This window comes from Balaenoptera acutorostrata, chromosome 2, assembly GCF_949987535.1.
Source record: "Balaenoptera acutorostrata chromosome 2, mBalAcu1.1, whole genome shotgun sequence".
Classification (NCBI taxonomy): domain Eukaryota; kingdom Metazoa; phylum Chordata; class Mammalia; order Artiodactyla; family Balaenopteridae; genus Balaenoptera; species Balaenoptera acutorostrata.
The window spans coordinates 117,113,569-117,134,355 of NC_080065.1; the positions used below are offsets into that span (position 1 = coordinate 117,113,569).

The 20,787-nt window shown below is 36.2% G+C and overlaps 1 protein-coding gene across 1 annotated transcript in view; it reads left to right on the forward strand.

The window, feature by feature from the left end:
* The first annotated feature begins 563 nt into the window (after window positions 1-563).
* The window catches only part of CDC42SE2 (CDC42 small effector 2), a 58,864-nt gene continuing 38,640 nt past the window's right edge, over window positions 564-20,787 (forward strand). The window contains exon 1 of the mRNA XM_007188517.2: window positions 564-704. Coding sequence (XP_007188579.1) covers window positions 651-704 — 54 coding nt within the window. The 5' untranslated portion in view covers window positions 564-650. The remainder of the gene's footprint in view (window positions 705-20,787) is intronic.

The following is a 20,787-nucleotide window of genomic DNA, read 5'->3' on the forward strand; positions in this document are numbered from 1 at the left end:
CATATATGCATTAATCTTCATTGAAGATCTTCTATACAAATATAAAAATAACTGTCATTTATGTCTTACAAGGTTTAGAGTCATGGCTTTGGGGAAAGCTTTTACAGTCATAAAATAGAATGCTCTATGAAGGCAAGGATTACTGTCTCTTTTCAACTGCTGTATTCCTAATACCTGACACTGAGAAAGTACTCAAATATTTTTTTATTGAATGAATATCAGTTTATTAAAATCTTGATTTTTTTTTCAGTGTTTACTTTTGGGGGAAATAGTCTTAATTTTATCACAGATTTAAGAAATAAAAGCTTCTAAGGGTAAGATAAGTAAAGTAACTTCTTTTCTTTTCTTCTTTTTTTCTAGACTACCTGTTAAGGTCCTGAGTCAAGACAACAATTTTTATACCTTTCCTGGTGGTTCAGAAACGAGTCTCTGTAGAATCAGAAGCAAAGAAAGGAAACAATCTGACCTTTTCTTTGTTAGATTGACTATATAAGATACTTGACTTCCAGGAACAAAAACACAGAGAAGTAATAAAGTTATTATTTTGGCATCTTTGGACATTTATCATATTGAGAAGCCTGCTTTGTGAAGCTTCCTGAGTTGAGATTTGGAAACTTCATTGGTGCTCATTTATAACTTGGACTGTAAGCATGAGTGAATTCTGGTTGTGTTTCAACTGCTGTATTGCAGAACAGCCTCAACCTGTAAGTATGAAGTAATACATGTACAGAGTGGGTGGGGTGCTTATTAAACATAATGCTGGTTCTCAAGTTGAGAATCAGGACCCCAGCAGTGATTGCAGGGCAGTTCTAAGGCCTGTCAGTGGAATTCTGAACATCTGGTTAAAGAAAGGAAAAAAAAAAAAAAAAAAAGTAAATGTGTTTTGAGTAAATACCATGTGTGAGGAACTGTGCTAGACCACTGTGTATGATTGAGAAGGTTATGCTCTTCTACCAAGTAGACCAGCTTCTGGAGGAGCCATGAGAGGAGAGGGAGACAATCTGAGGTAGAACAGCCAAGTCAGCTTTGGAAATCAGTGGTGGAAGATGTCATAGCTAGGTTGCCTCACATCCGTCTCGATTTACCATCTCATTTTCCTCACAGCAGCTCTCTGAGGAAGATACCATTATCCTTATTTTTCAGTTGAAATAGGTTCAGTTTTTTGCCCAAAGTCATATGGATAGTAAGTAGTCTTGGCTGACTTCTTCTTGGTACCTGCCCCACTTTTATCCCTTCTAACCTGTGCACATTTTGTTACCTCTGTGAAAATTCTGCCCTCCACATCCAATTTTCTCTTCATCCTTTAAGATGCCTAGCTCAAATGTCAACTCTATGAAATCTTCGCCAGCTTTCCCCTGACTTAGATGATACCTCATGCGTATTACCACCAGCTCTTTTAGTTCATTTTTCTGTGGTAGGATGGAACTTCTTGCATAGTAACTTAACTGTACTATAGTCTTTCCCACCATGTTTTGAATTCTTTAGGGGCCCTGAGCATGTTTAGTTTGTATCTTCAGGATCAAATCTAATACCTTGGAGAATGTAGCTATACATGCTAGCTGGTTTGCTGTCTGACTGGCAGAATAAATGAATTTCTATTTTATTCTATTTTGCTTACATTTGTAACAACATAAAAGGAAGAATGAGGTATAATCCTAAGGTCTCTTCAGATCTTTTCTGAGCCTTTCCCTGGTCATACATGGTCACTTGTAATTGCCCTTGTTGTATATGCAATTGTTTTTGAATGTCCTAGTCTTTAATGTCTGGCTCTGGAAAGGGGAAAAAATGAAAAATTGGGGCGGGGAGGAAAAGCAAGGGCGTGGCTTTTTAAGTCCTCTGGAAGTCACTTCAGCCAGAGAGGGAGGAGCTTGCAACAGTTGCTGCCCACCTCCTTGTCCGTTGCTCCTCTGTGATCAGAAGCAGAGGTATTTGGAGGACATGGTCCTTTTTGCCCATCATGGCTCCCACAAGCTGTGTATAGTATATGCGAAGAACACAGCTACGGGGCTGGGCAGGTAGTTACTACTGTGCTAAGAGCTAACACTGACTGAAATTAACTGCAGTTTACCTTCCACGTTTTCCCCTGGAAGTTGCAATCCTTGAACAGACTCTAGTTTCAGAATAGATAACAGCAGACAGATTCTGCCAGTACAATTGTTGTGGTGGGGATACAGATTCCTGCTGATATCTGCTCCACCATCTTCCCTTTTACTACTTTTATAATATTGTTTTTTACATTTAGCTCTTTGAACTGTGAGGCATGAGGTAGGAGTCTAACTTTTCTTTCATGTTAATCAGCTATTTAAAAACAGTTTATTAAATAGCCAGTCTTTATTAGTGATATGAAATGTCACCTTTATTATATACTACATTTTCGTGTATTTAAAGAGACTGTTCCTGAAATCTGTCCTGTTCTTTTGGTTACATATGTTTACACCTGTGCAGTTACTGTACTGTTTTAATTGCTGCAGTTACTTAGTACATAGTTCTTCTTTTTAAACTGTATTGGTAATGTCTTATTTTTAAGCTGGATTGTTGTAACATGGGTCCTTATTATGTTTTTTTTAATATTTTTTCTTTGAGATATTTCATAATGCATCTTTTAAATTCTGTAGGTGTTTACTGTAGGATTGCATTGAATCTAGAATGTAATTGGATGAGAATTGACATCTATAAAATTTTGAGTAATGCCATTGAGAAACATGGCATACATCTTCATTTATACAGACCTTTTCACGTTCTTTTAGTAAGCTTAAAATTTTCGTCATGTAGGTTCTGCACATTTTTTGCTAGGTTTTTTCTAGATTTTTTATGGATTTTTGTTGCTATTCTGAATGATATTGTTTTGCTGTTAAATTTCCTAGTTGGAATTTTTTTTTAACTAGTGTATAGGCAACTAATAATTTTTATACACTAATTTTTATCCAGATACCATACTGAACATTTTATATTTCCTAAATTTCTCCATATAGTGACATTTTTTTTCAGTCTTAATTCTGATACATACACTTTTTTCCCTATTAATATCTTACTGCACTGACTAAGATCTCCAGTGTAATGCTGAATAGTGTCAGTGATGGCTAAACAATCTTGCTTCTCCTGACTTTAATGGGAAAGGTTCAAATTTACTTGAGCATAAAATGAATGTTTATTTCAGTGAACACGTTTACCTGTGCATTTAAGTTATTGTGTATAATTTATCATCTATGATATATATTATCAATGATTACATTTTCAACAGTTTTTAAAGATTATAGAATACGTGAATCCTGTCGCCATATTGTTTTTAGTATGCCTTGTAATTTTTGTTGAAAGTCATATGTGATAATACTCTGGGTAAAAGGAACTGAGGGAAATAGGCCTGTAGTGTGAATTTTTATGTTTATCTGAGTGGGGGTTAGGCTTTATTTACTGTTTGCTGTAGTTGTAGGTGTCACAGGATAAAATTTCCTTTGGTGTCCTTGTTTCTGTGCCCTGTTGTCTTTGGTTTCCCTAGAGACTTCTCCTTAAGTAAGGTCTGAGATGTCCAGTTCTTTCAGTTATATTTCCCTGTTGCACAGGAGCCCTGTTGATGTATTGGTAAGATGTTGGGCGTGGGGAAGCATTATATACTGCTGTGGTTAGGTTTCAGTCTTTCAGTGAGCCTGTGCCCCTGGGCTGTGACCTTATATAAGTGCTTCTCAGTTTTTTGTTTTTTTTTTTTTTAATTTATTTATTTATTTATTTTTGGCTGTGTTGGGTCTTCGTTTCTGTGTGAGGGCTTTCTCTAGTTGTGGCAAGTGGGGGCCACTCTTCATCGCGCTGCGCAGGCCTCTCACCATCGCGGCCTCTCCCGCTGCGGAGCACAGGCTCCAGACGCGCAGGCTCAGCAACTGTGGCTCACGGGCCCAGCCGCTCCGCGGCACGTGGGATCTTCCAAGGCCAGGGCCCGAACCTGCGTCTCCTGCATTAGCAGGCAGGTTCTCAACCACTGCGCCACCAGGGAAGCCCCTCAGTTTTGTTTTTTACTCCTCAGTTGAGACAGAAAGGCTAGAGGAGGCTGGAGTTGGATATTTCCCTTCCCCAAAGTTGGTTAGTTTCTGGTAAAACCCTAGTCAGTTAGGCTCTGGTAAAATAGTTTCTTTTGAGGGTAGGCTTTGTTAAGAAGAACAGGCCAGGCAAATTTCCATACCACCAAATTGCAGAAAGGCATTGTAAATCGCTGAGAGAACCCCAACCGGGGCCTAGCTTCTGGTCTGTTCTGAGCCTCAGAGTTCAGGCAAGGTATCAAACCTCTCCTGATTTCCATTAGCTCACTGAGAATACAGAGATTGGATTGGATGAAGTATTAGTTACCTAAGATGATGCAAGTTCATCTAAGTCATAGTGGCTTAAAACAGATTTTTATTATCTCACAGATTCTGTGGTCAGGAATCCAGGCACTGTGTAGCCAAGTCCTCTGGCTTAGGATCTTTCTAAGGCTACAGTTAAGATGTCAGCTGGGGCTGTAATTATCTCGGGGTTCAGTACGGAGAGGACCAGCTTTCTATCTCACTAAAGTGGTTGTTGGAAGGGTTCAGTTCCTCTCTGAATCCTAACAAGAGTCTCAGTTGGAAAAAGTGCCTCAGTTCCTTGCTGGCTGTTGGCTGGAGGCCTCCCTGTTTCTTGCTCCACAGGTCTCTCCATAGCACAGCTCACAATGTGGTGACCGGCTTTCATTAGTATGAGCAAGAGGGCAAGCAAGATGGAAGTCAGAATCTTTGTGACATCCCATCACTTTTGCTATGTTCTGTCCTGTGGAATTAACTCACTAAATCTAGTTCACACCCTCCTAAGACTGGGCACCCCTGGAGTTTTTTAACTCTCCAGCTGTCTACACTCATCCTCCAGCAGTTCACCAATTACAGTTTGTTTTCCTACATTGGTCCTGTACTGACTGGAGGTTTCTGCTCTAGTACATTGTGATTTTCTGTATTTGCCTATGTCTCCAATTCTGGAGGCAACAGTTTGCTCTGTGATCTCAGTTCTCTAAAGGATCTAAGAACAGTTGTTGGTTTTCAGTTTGTTCAACTTTTTGATTGTGTGGATGGGCATGACATCTTCTAAGCTCCTTACGTGTCAGACAGGAAACCAGAAGTCATATTTCCATATTTTTTAAGGTGGATTTGTTTATTGCCAGCATCCATAATGTTTGTAATAAAAATGTATCCTGTTCCAGTATGTGATACAGGTATACTCAAACTAGAATGGCAGAGGTTAGGAATTTAAAGAGTGGGAGCATAAGGCTTTAGAATTATGAGACGTTAGAACTACATTTTCTGATATGCAAAGGATTTGCAGTTTGAGTTTTTTGTGCACATATAACATGTCTGTATGGTGTTATTGTTTAATAATACATAATTGTATGAAATATTCCACAAGAATAGTATTTTGACTTGCTGAGAAAAATGACACAAAACTTAACAGGACCGTGTGGTTACTATCGTAGAAGAACAGCTTGCTTGTTGGCATGAGGAAAAAACATTTAAAGGATGCACTAATAATTGTATGTGTGTTTACAGTCTACAAAAACATATCCTTGCAGCTCTATTAGACAGTATCAAGAGTGTCTTATTTGAAAGCTGCTTGGTCATCTCTAAAATTTTCTAAAAGTATGTACCAAAATTGAGTGCTGTGAGCCAACTCTCCCACTCTTTCTTTACCACCCCCTGCTCTTGCACATTCCATGTGTGGAAAAGGAACAACCCAATATTGGGAAGAACTTAGAATGCATTTTTCTGAGTAGTAGCATAAGAATCATATTTTTTCTTCCTACTCTTTCGTTTTAGCACAGTATAATACAGAGTAAAATAGAGTCCCAATTTTTGGAGCCATAGTAATCTAAACCTTTTAAATTGACTGTAGTGTAAATGCTGCGGTTGTTGTTGCTAGGTAGTGCTAAGGTTGGAATTTTTAAATTGGATTGTAGCTGTCTTGCAACTTAATTTTTTAAAAAATGAAAAGATTTGTCAGCTGTTTACAGGACTGTAGTGAATTCTTTACCTACTTACTGTTGTGCATTGGCGTGCTGGTGGACTTCCCCCCCCCCCCCCAGCTTTATTGAGTTACAATTGGTATACCAAAAAATTGCACATAATTAATGTATACAAACTGGCGAGTTTGGACATACGTATACACTCGTTGCCATCACCACACTTAAGGTAATAAACTTCTAAGGTATCCTCAGAAACAATGCATATTGATTTGCAACCTCCCCCTTTTCTAGTCATATTACATGCTTTCCCCGTATAGTGTTTCCCCACATGGTACTGATGTTTTGTAATGCTGTTTGTCTCTGAAATGTGTTATTTTAATTAGACACCTATGCCCAGTTGTCATGTATTAATACTGGTATTTCCACAGTGGGCCACGTACTGATGAAATAACAGTGAGCAAAACAGACACTGTTTCTGCTTCATGCCTCTCATTCCTAGTGGAGGAGATATTTAGTGAATAAATAGGTGTCTGTGATATCAGGTGATGGTAACTGCTCTAAGGAAAAAGAAAGTAGAAAAAAGAGGAGGAGAAATGGGGATATGAAGGGTGTACAGGAAACGCCTCTGATGAAGTGATATTTAAGCTAAGATTTAAGGAAGTAAGGCACATGCTTATGTAGAAGGACTTGCGAGTAGAAGAGTTCTGGAAGTGCAAGGGTTGTATGTGTACGAGGAATGTCAAAGAGGGCAGAGTGGCTGTGAGCCAGGGCTACAGTGGTGGGAAATGAGGTCAGAGATAGTTAAGGGCCAGGTCATGTATGGCCTTCCAGGCTGGGGAAAGACTGATATTTACACTTTGTGAAATGGGAAATCGTTGAATGGTTTTGTTCTTTCAAGTGAAGAACATATCCTTTTCCCAGTAGTTTGAATGTTGAATGTTACTGTATGCCCAGACTGAGAGTTAGCACTGCCTGACCAGACTGCATCCTGTAGGCCAGTGAGTTACCTTCTCCTTCCTACACTCCCAGCCAATGAGTCCTCCTTAGCAGTCTGCAATCATGTGTGTAGTGTGTTCTGCAATAAGATTGTTGATTTCCTGCAGTGACTTTTCTTCATCTTTGTTGTTGTTCTGATGTGCAGTTCTAATCCATAATAGTAGGGGTGTGTGTCTTTAAGTGATGATGTGGTAACTGCCATATAAAAAAACAAAGGAAGGGCACTGTGCTCCATGTTTTAGAGAGTCTAAGGTTTCTTCGAGGGAAATGGGTGAAGAATTGGAAGGGGATGGAATGGGTCAGTAGACAGGGGTTGCTAGAAGACCTTAGACCTTAGACATGAAAAGCATGAAAGCTATTACTGCAGCCTGAGAGTATGAACCAACAGTTCTATGAAAGCTGGCTAGAGGAAACTCTAGGTGAAGGCATTCTATAATTTCAGGGGATTTATGTCAAACAAGAGTGTTTGCCCAAGTGTGGTGCATTTCCATCAGTACCATGCGATAAGGACCTCAGATGGCATAGATTCATGTAGAACTTCCTTTTTTAGGAATCACATTTCCACACACCCTAAATGAGGTGTGAGTATGATAGATATGTTGTCATTTTTCCTTTTTCTGGAACGTAAATGTGCATGCTCTTGATTTGTGTAATTACACAGAAAAACACATTATGTAACCACAATCATCTCAAAACATTTAGCAGATGAATTTATGTAATAGAAATAGAAAATTACCCTTATCAGTGGAGAAATGAAAAATATCCCTACTTTGTAGAAAGGCAGTGTAGAGGACTGATTCAAATGTCTTAACTATATTGCTAAACCTAGAAATTACCAAGCTTATCTTATTCACTGGAACTGCCTGTCCTGCCTCAGGAGTGGCTACTGGATTTCTTCATAGAGACACAGTAAGCTGCTTATACCTGAGGAGAAAGTTTCAATTTGTATACATGAGCTTGAAGACAAACTAGAAAGGCTCTTGGCATAAGGATTTTGGTGTTCCTACCCTGTTTTGTGCTGATAGCACAGTCAGGAAGTGCTGGTAAGTTAGTGTCCATAGCATTCCGTATGAGTTCAAGCTGGGGGAGGGGGTGAGATGGTAGTAGAAAGCCATTTATCTTCAGAAACTAGAATGCTTTTATAAGTTTGTAAATGTCAGAGAAGAAATTGCTTTCTTTAATGCTTTTATTAAATTGATCTTTATTCAGTTTAGATTGGAGTTTTTTTAATATATATGTCAAAGTAAAACAAGCTATTTCTTAGCAAGCCATGTGGTGGCTGCCATTTATAGTTACTTAAAAAGTGACATCAGCAAAGATAATTCAAAAGTAGACAGTTGTATACTGAACCTCATGCACTCAGCTTCAACAATATCAGTTCTTATCTGATCTTGTTCATCTCAGTGCATCTACTTTGCTCTTTTCTGTATTATTTTGAAGCCAAATTCCAAGCATTATTTCATTTTATACATAAATATGGCAGTATTTATCTCTAAGAGATAATGATTCATATTTAACATAACCACAATACCATTATCATACCAAAAAAGTACTTTAAAAGTTTGTTTTATATATAAATGTACTATATAATAAATAGTTATGAAACATATTATGAAGCAGATATTACCCAAGTTAAGACATGGAGCATTGCCAACACCCCAGAAGCCCCCTCGCATTCTTTTCACTTACATCCCTGCTCCAACACCTGGAGGAGACACTGCCCTGCTTTTTTATGGTGATCACTTCCTTATTGTGTTTTATGATTTTGCCATTTGTATATGCCCTGAGCAGTATAGGTTAATTTACCTGTTTTAACTTTGAGTGGAGTTCCAGTGGATATAATTGTGTTTTCTTCTTTAATTCAATGCTAAATTTATAAGATTAATCCGTATTGAGGCAGGTAACTGAACTTCATTTCCACTTTTCTTGAACGTTTTGTTGTATGCCTACACCATGTACATCCGTATAGTCCTTTTGAAATTCTGAGTTGTTCCCAGTATGGGACTATTACGAATGATGCTCTTTCGTGCCTTTGTGTATGTGTTGCCCGGTGAACACATGCTTGAGGTTCTCTAGGGTATATACCTAGGAGTGAAGTGATTGGTTCTAAAGGCTAAGGACATTAGCTTTTACCATGCAAGACAACATTGTTTTAAATTTGGTGTTACCAGTTTGTGTTCCTACCAGCAGTTTGAGTTACCAACCGTTGTTACATAGCCTCATCAAATGCATGATGTTTTCAGACTCAGTTTTTATCAGTCCGAGAGGAAATGTTTACCCTTGCATTATCTTGCATTTTAATTTAATGAGAGTGAAAAGTAACCTGATTTTTTTAAACTTCTAGGTTGTGAGCTTCAGGATTGTACACAAGTCAGAGATTTCTTGAAATAAAGTTCTCCAATTCAGCTCCTCCACACTTTTGTTCATCAGCGCATTCCATTTGTATTATACCATAAGACGAGTTCTTTGAGAGTACAGAAAAACACATTTAGATAAATTGAAGCCCATGAAGTTAAGACATTATACTATAGCAGCTTTCATTCTTGTATTTAGTTTCAAGTATGATTAAGCATTAATCGAATTCAGTGCTTTCTGTTTACTCTGTTTCTAGTAACTATTATAGAGATAAATGCATTCAGAAGCCACCAGGCATCTATGTCATCCTATACACAAAATATTAGTAGAACTTAATTTAAGAAAAGATGAAAAGTAAAAATAGAAGGTCTAGTATTTTCCTCTCACATTCCAGCAGATCATTTTGAACACCCCCCAGGTGAGCATTTCCCACATTGGAGACCATTGAATACAGAACAAGTCAGAGCATGGAGCTCTGGAGTTGAGAAACAGGATTATCTTATCTTTATTGTGATAAAAATAATTACCACTGGAAAAAAAGGGAAAGAAACGCAGGGAAAATTGTTTTTGATGAGCAGGAAGAGAAAAAAACATTGTGGTCAAATAGTTTTTAAAAATATATATTTATATGGCAGATAAGTCCTAACTTAATTTTTTTTTCTATATGCTCATTAGAAAATACTGTCTATATCTTCCTAAAGAAAATGTTCCTCATTTATGAGGTCATGTTAAGTAGCCAGTGTGAGCTCCTATTAACTGACAGCTTACATGAATCCTGAAACATTTCTTAAAAGAGCTTTTGTTTTCAAGTCATCTCACCTACACATCTGGGAGATTGTCATGTTTATTTAGAAAACACTTTCTTCATTTACATGTTCTGTTATTTGTGTAAATGATGTGAAAGTCTGCATCTTTTCATAAGGCATTGAATTCTTAAAATGGCTAAAATTAACGTGCTTCTGAAATACCAATAGCATGAACCTTTGCATTGTTTTGTTTTACTGATTATTGGGTTTTATAAACATAGAAACAGCAAGGATAAAGAGGATTAAGCCTTTATTTGTCCAGAGTTAGTGGTTTGGGTCCTGATTCTCACATGGCCTTGGTATATACAAATAGGAGGGAAAGTTAAGGATCTCAATTTTATTATTTTAAAAATCAGAAGGCAAAAGAAAGAAAGGAAATCAGTACCAGGCAGGTAAAGTCTAGTTAATAAACTATTCACGGTTGTAGAAGAATAAAATGTTTATGTAAACTTTATGTAATCCGTGATTAAAGAGCAGTTAGAATTTGGATAATTTCTGGGGCCTAATACTATAGTAGTATTTTAATAATAATGAAGTCAATAATATAGAGGACATTTTTACAAGCACTTCAGAGTCTGTTCATCTGTGATATAAACACAGGATAAAAACCATTCTGTTCTTCCATCTTTCTCTGCCTTAAACATGTTTATAATGGGTAGAAAATATTACAGATCAATTTTGTTAGCTCGCATATGCAAGACAGATTCTAAGATCTCAGCTCTGTCTCCTTTAAGTACTGAGTAAAGCTTGGTCTCTTATCACATCTGTACATAGTAAAAATTCTTCTGATTTTTTAGATATTTCTAGTGCTCATGTTCCAATTACTTTTGTAGATTGACCTTTCTTTTAGTTCCTTGAAGAGCTATTTTTTATGCTTATACTCCTTTATTTTAGCAGGTGAGACATCATTTGTTCTGCTTTGTTTTGGTTTGTCATTTGTTAGCTGTTTTCATTTGTGAACTGAAAATAATTTTCATACAATCATAAAATTATAGTCTTAAAGGCATCTAAGCAAACATCTAGTCAGATGCATCACTCACACACAGACTTGGAAACTATTAAGAAGTGAACTAGTAAACTAAGTTAAGGCTAGTAAGTTAATGGCTAAGCCTTGGCATTTTAAGACTAGTTTTCTCTAGTATGTGTTTCAATAAATTTTACCCAAATGGACATGTATACACACATTGGATATGCAATTGAATTATAGGACTATGCAAAAATACATCACTAGTTTTGATAAGTTATGGTGAAACCAGCAGTGTTTCAACATTTTAAAAGGTTCTTGGGAATTCCCTGGCGGTCTAGTGGTTAGAACTCGGCGCCTTCACTGCTCAGGGAACTAAGATCCTACAAGCTGCGAGGCACAGCCAAATTAAAAAAAAAAATTCTTGCCAGTAAATGTTAATTATTATCTGCCATTTTTACAGATCTTAGTTTGAATGCTTTCATACATATTAACTTAATGATATAAATGCCTGCCATTCTAACACACACACACACACACACACACACACACACACACCCATCACTCTTGTTTTTTGTGGTTTTGATTTTGGTTTTGTTTTATTTGTTCTTGGAGTGTCTACCTGAGTAGCAGTTGGGTGTTGTCCTCACTGGAATCTTAACATGCACAAATCCTTCTGCATGTCTCCGTTATGCACGTATGCATGGATTCAAAAATCATTAAGATACTGGAAATAGTATTAGCTGTCAGTCATGCATATAGGATAAGTAAACAGAATCTCCCATACATTAAATAAAGAAGTTACTAGATGTCATTTCTCACTGACCTTAAGAACAGATAAAGTATGTATAGCTGATTCACTTTGTTATAAAGCAGAAACTAACACCATTGTAAAGCAATTATACTCCAATAAAGATGTTAAAAAAAAAAAGCAGATAAAATTACTAAGAAACATAAGACAAGTGTGCTTTCAGTAGTGCTTAGCTGTCGGAAATTGATCTCATTTTTATGAGCCCCAAAGTTATGGGTAGTTACGAAAAACCAAACAAGTTTTTCCCTTTTTTCCACCCTCTTCATAGGAGATCTGGTTTTCTATGAGCTTAAGAGTTGTTCAAATAAGGGTTTGAATTGCAATCCCAATGCTTATTTACTATGTGACTTTGAGCAGATTAATTAAACCTCTGCAAATAGGAATAATGACACCTATCTAATAGACTTAAATATATTAAAGTAGATAATAAAGTATATTAAATAAGGTAATTTATGTTAAGCCCTTAGCATAGTGCCTGGCACGCAGTAAGTGCTCTTATGAATGTTTAGTTGACAAATTGCAGTTTCCTCTCATTTTAAATAATGGTTGATTTTATTTTGTTTTGTTGTGTTTTAAATCTCCGTTGGTTATTTTCAAGCACGTTCTATTTAAAATGAACTGGACCTTCAAAGCTTGAAAAATTGGTCTCTTACCAGAAGTATTTTGATTTGGTTTGGTTTGGTTTTCAGTTACCAGGAAGAGAGATCCAGGTGTGTAACATAGAGAGGATGTTGGACTGAGCACACACGTACAGTCTCCTCCCTCCTGAAACCCCACTTTGCATGACATTAAAGGAGTTTAAAAAACAAAAAGGGGTAAAACCCACAAAGGAAAAGAATGCAGAGAAAACATAAGCATGGATGAAAGGTAATAAAACACAGATGATAGATTTGGAATTTGCAGAACATAGCCACACCCAGTTGCCTGCACAGGGGGATACTGACCAGAAGCAAACCAGAGTCTTAACTGCCTTGCTCTTGGAAGGCCTGCAACTAGGCTTGAATTGCTCAGGCTGGCCTGCAGCAGATTGTTCTCTAGAGAGCTGACCGGCTCTGCAGAGACCTGGTGATTTCTGTGGTTGTAGGCTCCCCAAGGAAAAAGCCAGTTTCACCATCTTCTCACCTGTCCTTGAACCCACCATTCAGCATGCCTGGCCCATGTGTACTAAGCCTCATTTGGACGGTCGGTGATCATCAGGCAGGAGGAAAGCTAAAAGAAATTAACCGAATGAAAGAACTCAGAGGAAATAGATGATACAGGGAATAGAAAAGAACTAAAATAAAGCAATAAAAACTGTCACTATTCCTCAGATGATTAAGATATTGGACCCATTAAATAAGAACAGTGTGCCTACACAGGAAGGGAGACAGAAAGAACAAATTGAGAGGAAGAAATAGTGTTTGGAAATGATATAGCTGAGATACAGAAGTCCAGTGGAAGGGCTGGAAGATAAATCTGTAAACAAAGTAAAACAAAGAAATAGTAAAAACAAAGATACAGAGAGATGGAAAGTAGAAGGGGAAAGCTAAGAAAATTAGATGATCAATCCTGAAGGTTCAAAATCCGCCTAATTAGAGTTTCACAAAGTAGAAGAAAGAGGCATTGGAGGAGAATAAATTATCAAAGTGTTTGCCAAAAAGTTAGGGGTTTTTGTAACATCTTACAAAAAAACCCAAACAAACTTTTTGGACAACCCAATAATAATACAGGAACATTTCCCTGAACTAAAAAACAGCGTTAAGTGTTTTGGTTGAAGGCCAGTTGAGTGAAAAATACCCATTCCATTTAGTGACATTTCAGACTATATGGATTAGTTGTTTAGCTGTTTAACCAGTTGTACCGGCAAGAAATTTGTGGATGGTGTTGAAACAATTAACGTTAGTTTCATAGGAAATCAAGCAAACAAAAAGAAGCAATTCAACACAAAACGTAATACAAGAAAAATTAACTGTAGAACATTGCTTGGCTTGATTGTGAACAATATTTACAAAAAGTTAATATAAGCATTTGATTTTTCTCTTTCTATTTTATGTATTAAATGTTTGGGGGAATTACGTAACTTTTTGAAACACAAAGGTATCTATTTTAGAATAACTGTATATATGGTGGGGTAAAGGAAAGACAGTGGACAAGGAAGACTCCCGGACCTGCTTTAGTTAGCTGTGGGACCTTGGCAAGTAATATGCTTTCCCTAGGTACATTAGTATCCTGTGGCTGCCAGTGACAGATTATCCAAGTTTAGTGGCTTAAACAACACAAATTTATTGTCTTTAGTTCCAGAGGTGAGAAGTCCAATTTAGGTCTCACTGCAATAATATCAGTGTAGACCATTGTATTATACCACATTTTCTTTGTTCAGTATACAGTGATTTCCTGAAGTTAGCTCTGCTATACACACACATATGCATGTATATACAGGGTACAGAAACAATCTCAAGTGGATGTGTGGTAGCAGAAATCTCTAGTGTGAAGGGTTTAACATGCAAAAGCATTGAAAAATATATCATTAATACTTAGAGAAGCTATTTCAGGTTTGTTTTAAGCCTATTTTGTATTTCAGTTTTCATACTTGCAATGTGTGACTTAAACAAGATACTAACTTTAAATAGAAAGAGAAAAGGAAATCCCTGTGTTCGCTTCAGGTTTCTCACTGAGAGATGAGAACGGCTAGTTCCTTCAGTTTTGCATTTGGCAATTTTGCCCTTGAACAGATCACTATAAACTTGCTTAGAGATTCCTTATAAAAAACAAATGTTGGGGCCTCCTGTGAACTTCTCATCTGTTACCAACTTTGAAACTTATACTAAGTGGGAAAAGGCTACTTATCTACTAAACTCTAAAGGGCAAAATAAAGACAGCACTGCACTTAGGATTGAATTTTAAGTGTGTTACCAGCAACCCACCTATTTATAAATATTTCCAGTATGAAATGCCTTGCCTTTCTGTACTTTGACTTAGATCTAAGTCCCTGCTTGTAACTCTACTTGGGTGTTTGGATTTCTCTGTGGTGATCTATGATGTGGCTCTCATCTTTTATAGAATTGCCTCCTTATGTAATCCTTTTCACCTGAGAGCCACTGCTGGCATTCCAGTGAGTGCACCACACTCTAGAAACCAGAGAAGTAGAATTATCACTTATTGTTCCCAGAGTGTATCTTCATACAGTACAAGTTGGCATACTGAAAAGGTTTATTATTTTCTGAAGTTTGACCTAAATATGAGAATTTGGAATCCAAAGTAGGCTACTCAGTTATTGAAGGGCAGATTTTTTTTTCTTAGATCTTTGCAGTCTACTCCTTGTTTCTCTTCCATTTGTCTTACTATTCAATGATTAATATTAATCCTGACATATTAATCATAGATTTTTGGTTAAAATCTTAGAAACCAGACTTCCATAGGTGGTATTATCAACTCATATTACTACCCATGGGAAAGCTGGATCTGGCTTCTTAAACATCTGTATCCAGGACCTGGGACACTGTTAAGATTCTCAACTCTGTCTCTTTCTTGATTCTTTGCACTTTCTGACTAGAGGTGGGTGTTTTTTCCATGATTGACCTCAGCTCCAGGTTCATCATCTCAGTTTAACCACCATGAGGAAGAAAGGACATCTCCCTTAGTCCTTCCCAGGGAAGGATTCTGGGCCCAGTTTGTGTCATGTGCACATCCCATGGTCAGGGTTGTCGACTACTGTGGTTGGCAACCTATCAAAATCATATGGTTGGGGTCAGGAAGAGGTGATTTCCCCAAAGGAAAGGAAGTGGGTTGCTGCTTCTAGAACAAAATATGTAGAAAGAAATGGTGTATGTCCACAATAAAGATTTATGCCTATTTATACAGAAGGATAGAAATAAAATGTCACTTAGCCTGAATATCTATTGACTACTCTGGTAAAAATGTTATAAAGCTGCTTCAAATCCTTTAAGAACAATTTAAAAAGATTACTTGTTGTCGGTCTAGAATATCCTAAGCTACTGTTTAGGTGTTAAAAAAAAAAAGTTAATCCAAATCAGTAAAATAAATAGAAAACTAAGGATATGTGAATTACACAAACCTTCACCTTTTGGGAAATGATAAGTTTTGAATGTCAGAAACTTGAATCTCTTTAGCAAATGCTGAAGTAAACATTGATAGAATAACCAAAGTGAAAGAAGGCTTAAGACTTAATGCTAGTTATATACACCTTTAGCAGAATTCCAGTGAAGCTAGCTAGGGTCTATAAGCAGTTAGCTTCAGTTATCTTTTGACTTTTGTGCCATAGTAAGTAAACTTTGTATAAAGATAATGAGCGAAAGGTAGAGGCCTCCTGTATTATGCAGTCTATTCATATGGTTTTCATCCTCCCCCCCAAATTATAAGTGCTATGTATCATTTTGAGCACGATATCATAGCTCATTAAATATTAATAGTTCATAAAATCCTCTGAATCATTTTTGTATAAAGTCATGGTAATAATATCTTTTTCCCAGTTACCTTATTATGTCTAATGTTTTTTTTTAAGTTTTGTTGCTCTATTTTAATGTTTTGCTTACTCTTTGTAGAGTATAAGATAATGTAATTTATATAATATTACCTCCAGAGTTGGTCAGACTCAGCAGTAAAGGAGTTCATGGACACAGATAGGAGATAGTGAATTTAGTAGCTCAAATCATCACTGATACCTGTAAATAGATATATGACCTCTGTGTAATCATCCTGGTATGCTTAGGATTTATCCAGTAATTACTAGAATAATACCATGACTCACACTTGTGATTTGTTATATTGAATAGAAATCTTGGTAGAGCCCAGAGGTAAGGAATGAAAATGGTGAGAAGTAGATCATATGAGGGAATGATGGACCTGAAATTTATTTCACTACCTCCAGTCTATAAGTAGGAGTAGGTTTTCCCTCCCACCTCAGTTTTATTGAGATATAATTAACATATAGCATTGTGTTAGTTTAAGGAGTACAACATAATGATCTGATATATGAATATACTGTGAAATGCTTACCACAGTAAGTTTAGTTAACTCATCACCCCATATGGTTAAAAAATTTTTTTCTTCTCATGACAACTTTTAAGATTTACTCTTGGCAATAATCAAATATACAAGACTGTATTGCTAACTGTAGTCACCATGCTGTACCTTATATCCCCAGAACTTACTTATCTTATAATTGGAAGTATGTACCTTTTGATCCCCTTTACCCATTTCTACCACCTCCACCCCCTACCCCTCACCCCCTGCCTCTGGCTGCCACTAGTCTGTTCTCTGTTTCTGTGAGTTAGGTTTTTTCAGATTTCGGATAAAAGTGAGATGGTACAGTATTTGTCTTTTCTTTCGAACTTATTTCACTTAGCATAATGCCCTCCACGTTCATCAGTGTTGTCACGGATGGCAGTATTTCCATCTTTTTTTTTATGGCTGAATAAAATTCTATTGTGTATATATAGATACACACACATCTATCTGTATATGCATATATCTGTCTATATGTACTTATGTGGACACACACACACACATCACATTTTCAGTATCTATTCAGCCATTGATGGACACTTAGGTGGTTTCCATGTCTTGGCTATTGTAAATGTGCTGCAAGAACAGGAGGATGCATGTTTCTCTGAGATAGCAATTTCATTTCCTTCAACTGTATACCCAGAAGGGGAATTGCTAGATCATATGGTAGTTCTGTTTTAAATTTTTTGATGGACCTCTGTACTGGTTTTCATAAAAACTGCACCAATTTATATTCCCACCAGCAGTGCACAAGGGTTTCCTTTTCTCCACATTCTCACCAACATTTGCTATCTCTTGTCTTTTTGATAATAGCTATTCTAACAGATCTGAGGTGATATGTCATTTTGGTTTTGTTTTGCATTTCTCTGCTAATTAGTGATATCGAGCATCTTTTCATGTACTTGTTGGTCATCCGTATGTCATCTTTGGGAAAATACCTATTCAGTTGTGCCCATTTTTAATTGGGTTGTTGTTTTGGTTTTGTTTTTAACTACTGAGTTGTTTAAGTTCTTTATATATTTTGGATATTAACTCATCAAATATATTATTTGCAAATATTTTCTCCCATTCTGTAGCTATAGGTTGCCTTTTCACTGCATTAGTTTTGCTGTGCAAAAAATTTTAATTTCATGTAGTCCAACTTACTGATTTTTGCTTTGCCTTTGCTTTTGGTATCAAATCCAAAAAATCGTTGCCAAGAGTGATATCAAGGAGCTTATCCCTGTGTTTTCTTCTAGAGTTTTTTGGCTTGAAGTCTTGCATTCAAGTCTTTAATCCATTTTGAATTGATTTTGGGGTATGGTGTAAGATTTTGGTCCAGTTGCATTCTTTTGCATGTGGCTGTTCAGTTTTCCCAACACCATTTATTGAAGAGACTATCTTTCCCATTGTTCCAATTCCACCATTCAATTTCATTCTTGAATTTCAATTTGCTTATTAGTTCTAACAGTTTTTTGGTGGAGTCTTTAGGATTTTCTATATGTAATATCATGTCATCTGCAAATAGAGACCGTTTTACTTTTTCCTTCCCAGTTTGGATGCCTTTTTTTTTTTTTTTTTCTTGCCTGATTGCTCTGGCTAGGATTTTCAATATATTGAAAAGAAGTGGTGAGAGTGGGCATCTTTGTCTTGTTTCTGATCTTAGAGGAAAAGATTTCAGCTTATCAGCATTGAGTTCATGTTAGCTGTGGACTTGTCATATACAGGCATACCTTGGAGATATTGTGGGTCCAGTTACAGACCACCACACTAAAGCAAATATTGCAATAGAGAGTCAAGTGAATTTTATGGTTTCCCAATATATATAAAAGTTATATTAATATTATACTGTAGTCTGTTAAGTGTGCAATAGCATTATGTCTAAGGAAAAATACGTATCTTAATTAAAAAATGCTTTACTGATAAAAAAATGCTAACTATCATCTGAGCCCTCAGCAAGTCATGATGTTTTTGCAATAGTCATATCAAAGATCACCATAACAAGTATGATAATAGTGGAAAAAATTGAAATATTGTGAGAATTATCAAAATATGAGAGAAACACAAAGTGAGCAAATATTGTTGGCAAAATGGTGCCAATGGATTTGCTCAATACACAGTTGCCACAAACCTTCAATTTGTTAAAAAAACGCAATATCTGTGGGGTACAATAAAGCAAAGCGCAATGAAATGAGATATATCTGTGCAATCTTTTATGTTGAGGTATGATCTCCCTGTACCCACTTTGTTGAGAGTTTTTATCAAATGGATGTTGAATTTTGCCAAATCCTTTTTCTGCTTCTTTGAGATCATGTGACTTTTATCCTTCATTTTGTTAATGTGGTATACCATCCTTCTATCTCTGTAATAAATCCCACTTGATCATGATGTGTGATCCTTTTATTGTATTGTTGAATTCAATTTCTTAAGATTTTCTTGAGAATTTGTGCATCTTTGTTCGTCAGGATTATTGGCCTGTAATTTCTTTCCTTTACTGAACTTGTATGGTTCTGGTATCAGGGTTATGCTGGCCTTGTAAAATGAGTTTGGAAGTGTACTCTTTGATTTTTTTGGAAGAATTTGAGAAGGATTGGTATTAATTCTTCTTAAATGTTTGGTAGAATTCACCAGTGAAGCCATGTGGTTCTATAGTTTGTTGAGAGGTTTTTGATCCTGATTCAGTCTCCTTACTTGTTATTGGTCTGTTTAGATTTTCTGTTTCATTGTGGTTTAGTCTTGGTAGGTTTGTATGTTTCTAGGAAGTTATCTGTTTCTTCTAGGTTGTCCAGTTTTTTGGCATGTAACTGTTCATAGTAGTCTTTATGATTCTTTGTATTTCTGTAGTATCACTTGTAATGTCTCCTCTTTTCTAATTTAATTTGAATTCTCTTTTTTTGGTAAGTCTAAAGGTTTTTCTATTTTATCTTTTAAAAAAGTAGCTCTCTGTTTTGTTAATCTTTTCTATTGCCTTTTAGTTTCTTTTTCATTTATTTCCACTTTGATCTTTGTTATTTTCTTCCTTCTACTAACTTTAGGTTTAGTTCGCTCCTTTTCTAATTCCTTGAGGTAAAAAGTTACATTATTTATTTGAGCTCTTTGTTGTTGCTAACGTAGTTGGTTATTGCTATGAACTTCCCTCTTAGTACTGCCTTTGCTGCATCCTATAAGATTGGTATGTAATATATCCATTTTTACTTTTCGCAAAATGTTTTTTGATTTCCCTTGTAATTTCTTCTGTGACCTATTGGTTATTTAGTAGCATGTTTGTTTTTTTTTTCACACACACACACACACACTGTATTTTATTTTTACAAGAGATAAATAGACTGACACCAAGCATTGTACATGGATGACCACAACAAAAGCAACGATGATTGCAATTACCAAACATGAAACACACTCATACTATGTCATAATATTGACATTCAGTCCAGTAATCCTCCACTGTAACAGCTCCTTTACTTTGCAGTGAAAATTGATTTGTATATTCTTTGCCTCTGAGTCCTTGTTGGATTTTTTTTTTTTAATTCAGACAAAGTCACAAAAATTATACTCATCCTCATCAGTTCACTCAGTCCCATGTAATTAATTTTTTTTTCATCTTGATCTTTTGTTAGCACTTTTATGAGTTCATCAGTTTTTCATTATAGTTCTGAAAATGCTTATTCATTCAGTTCAGCGGTACATTCAGTTACCAGAAACCTGTACTTGTCAGAGTCTTTTCCATGAATTTCTTAAAGATGAAACCCTTTTATAGGAACATATTTGCAAAAGCATCAGAGTACACCCAGAACTGTCTGTAAATGACAAAAGACTTAAAAATGACCACTGTTAAAAATTTGATGAAAGTTCATAATAATGCAGTTGACAAGAAAATTAGTTATTTCTGAGATATACATTTTAAGGTAATAACTAGGAT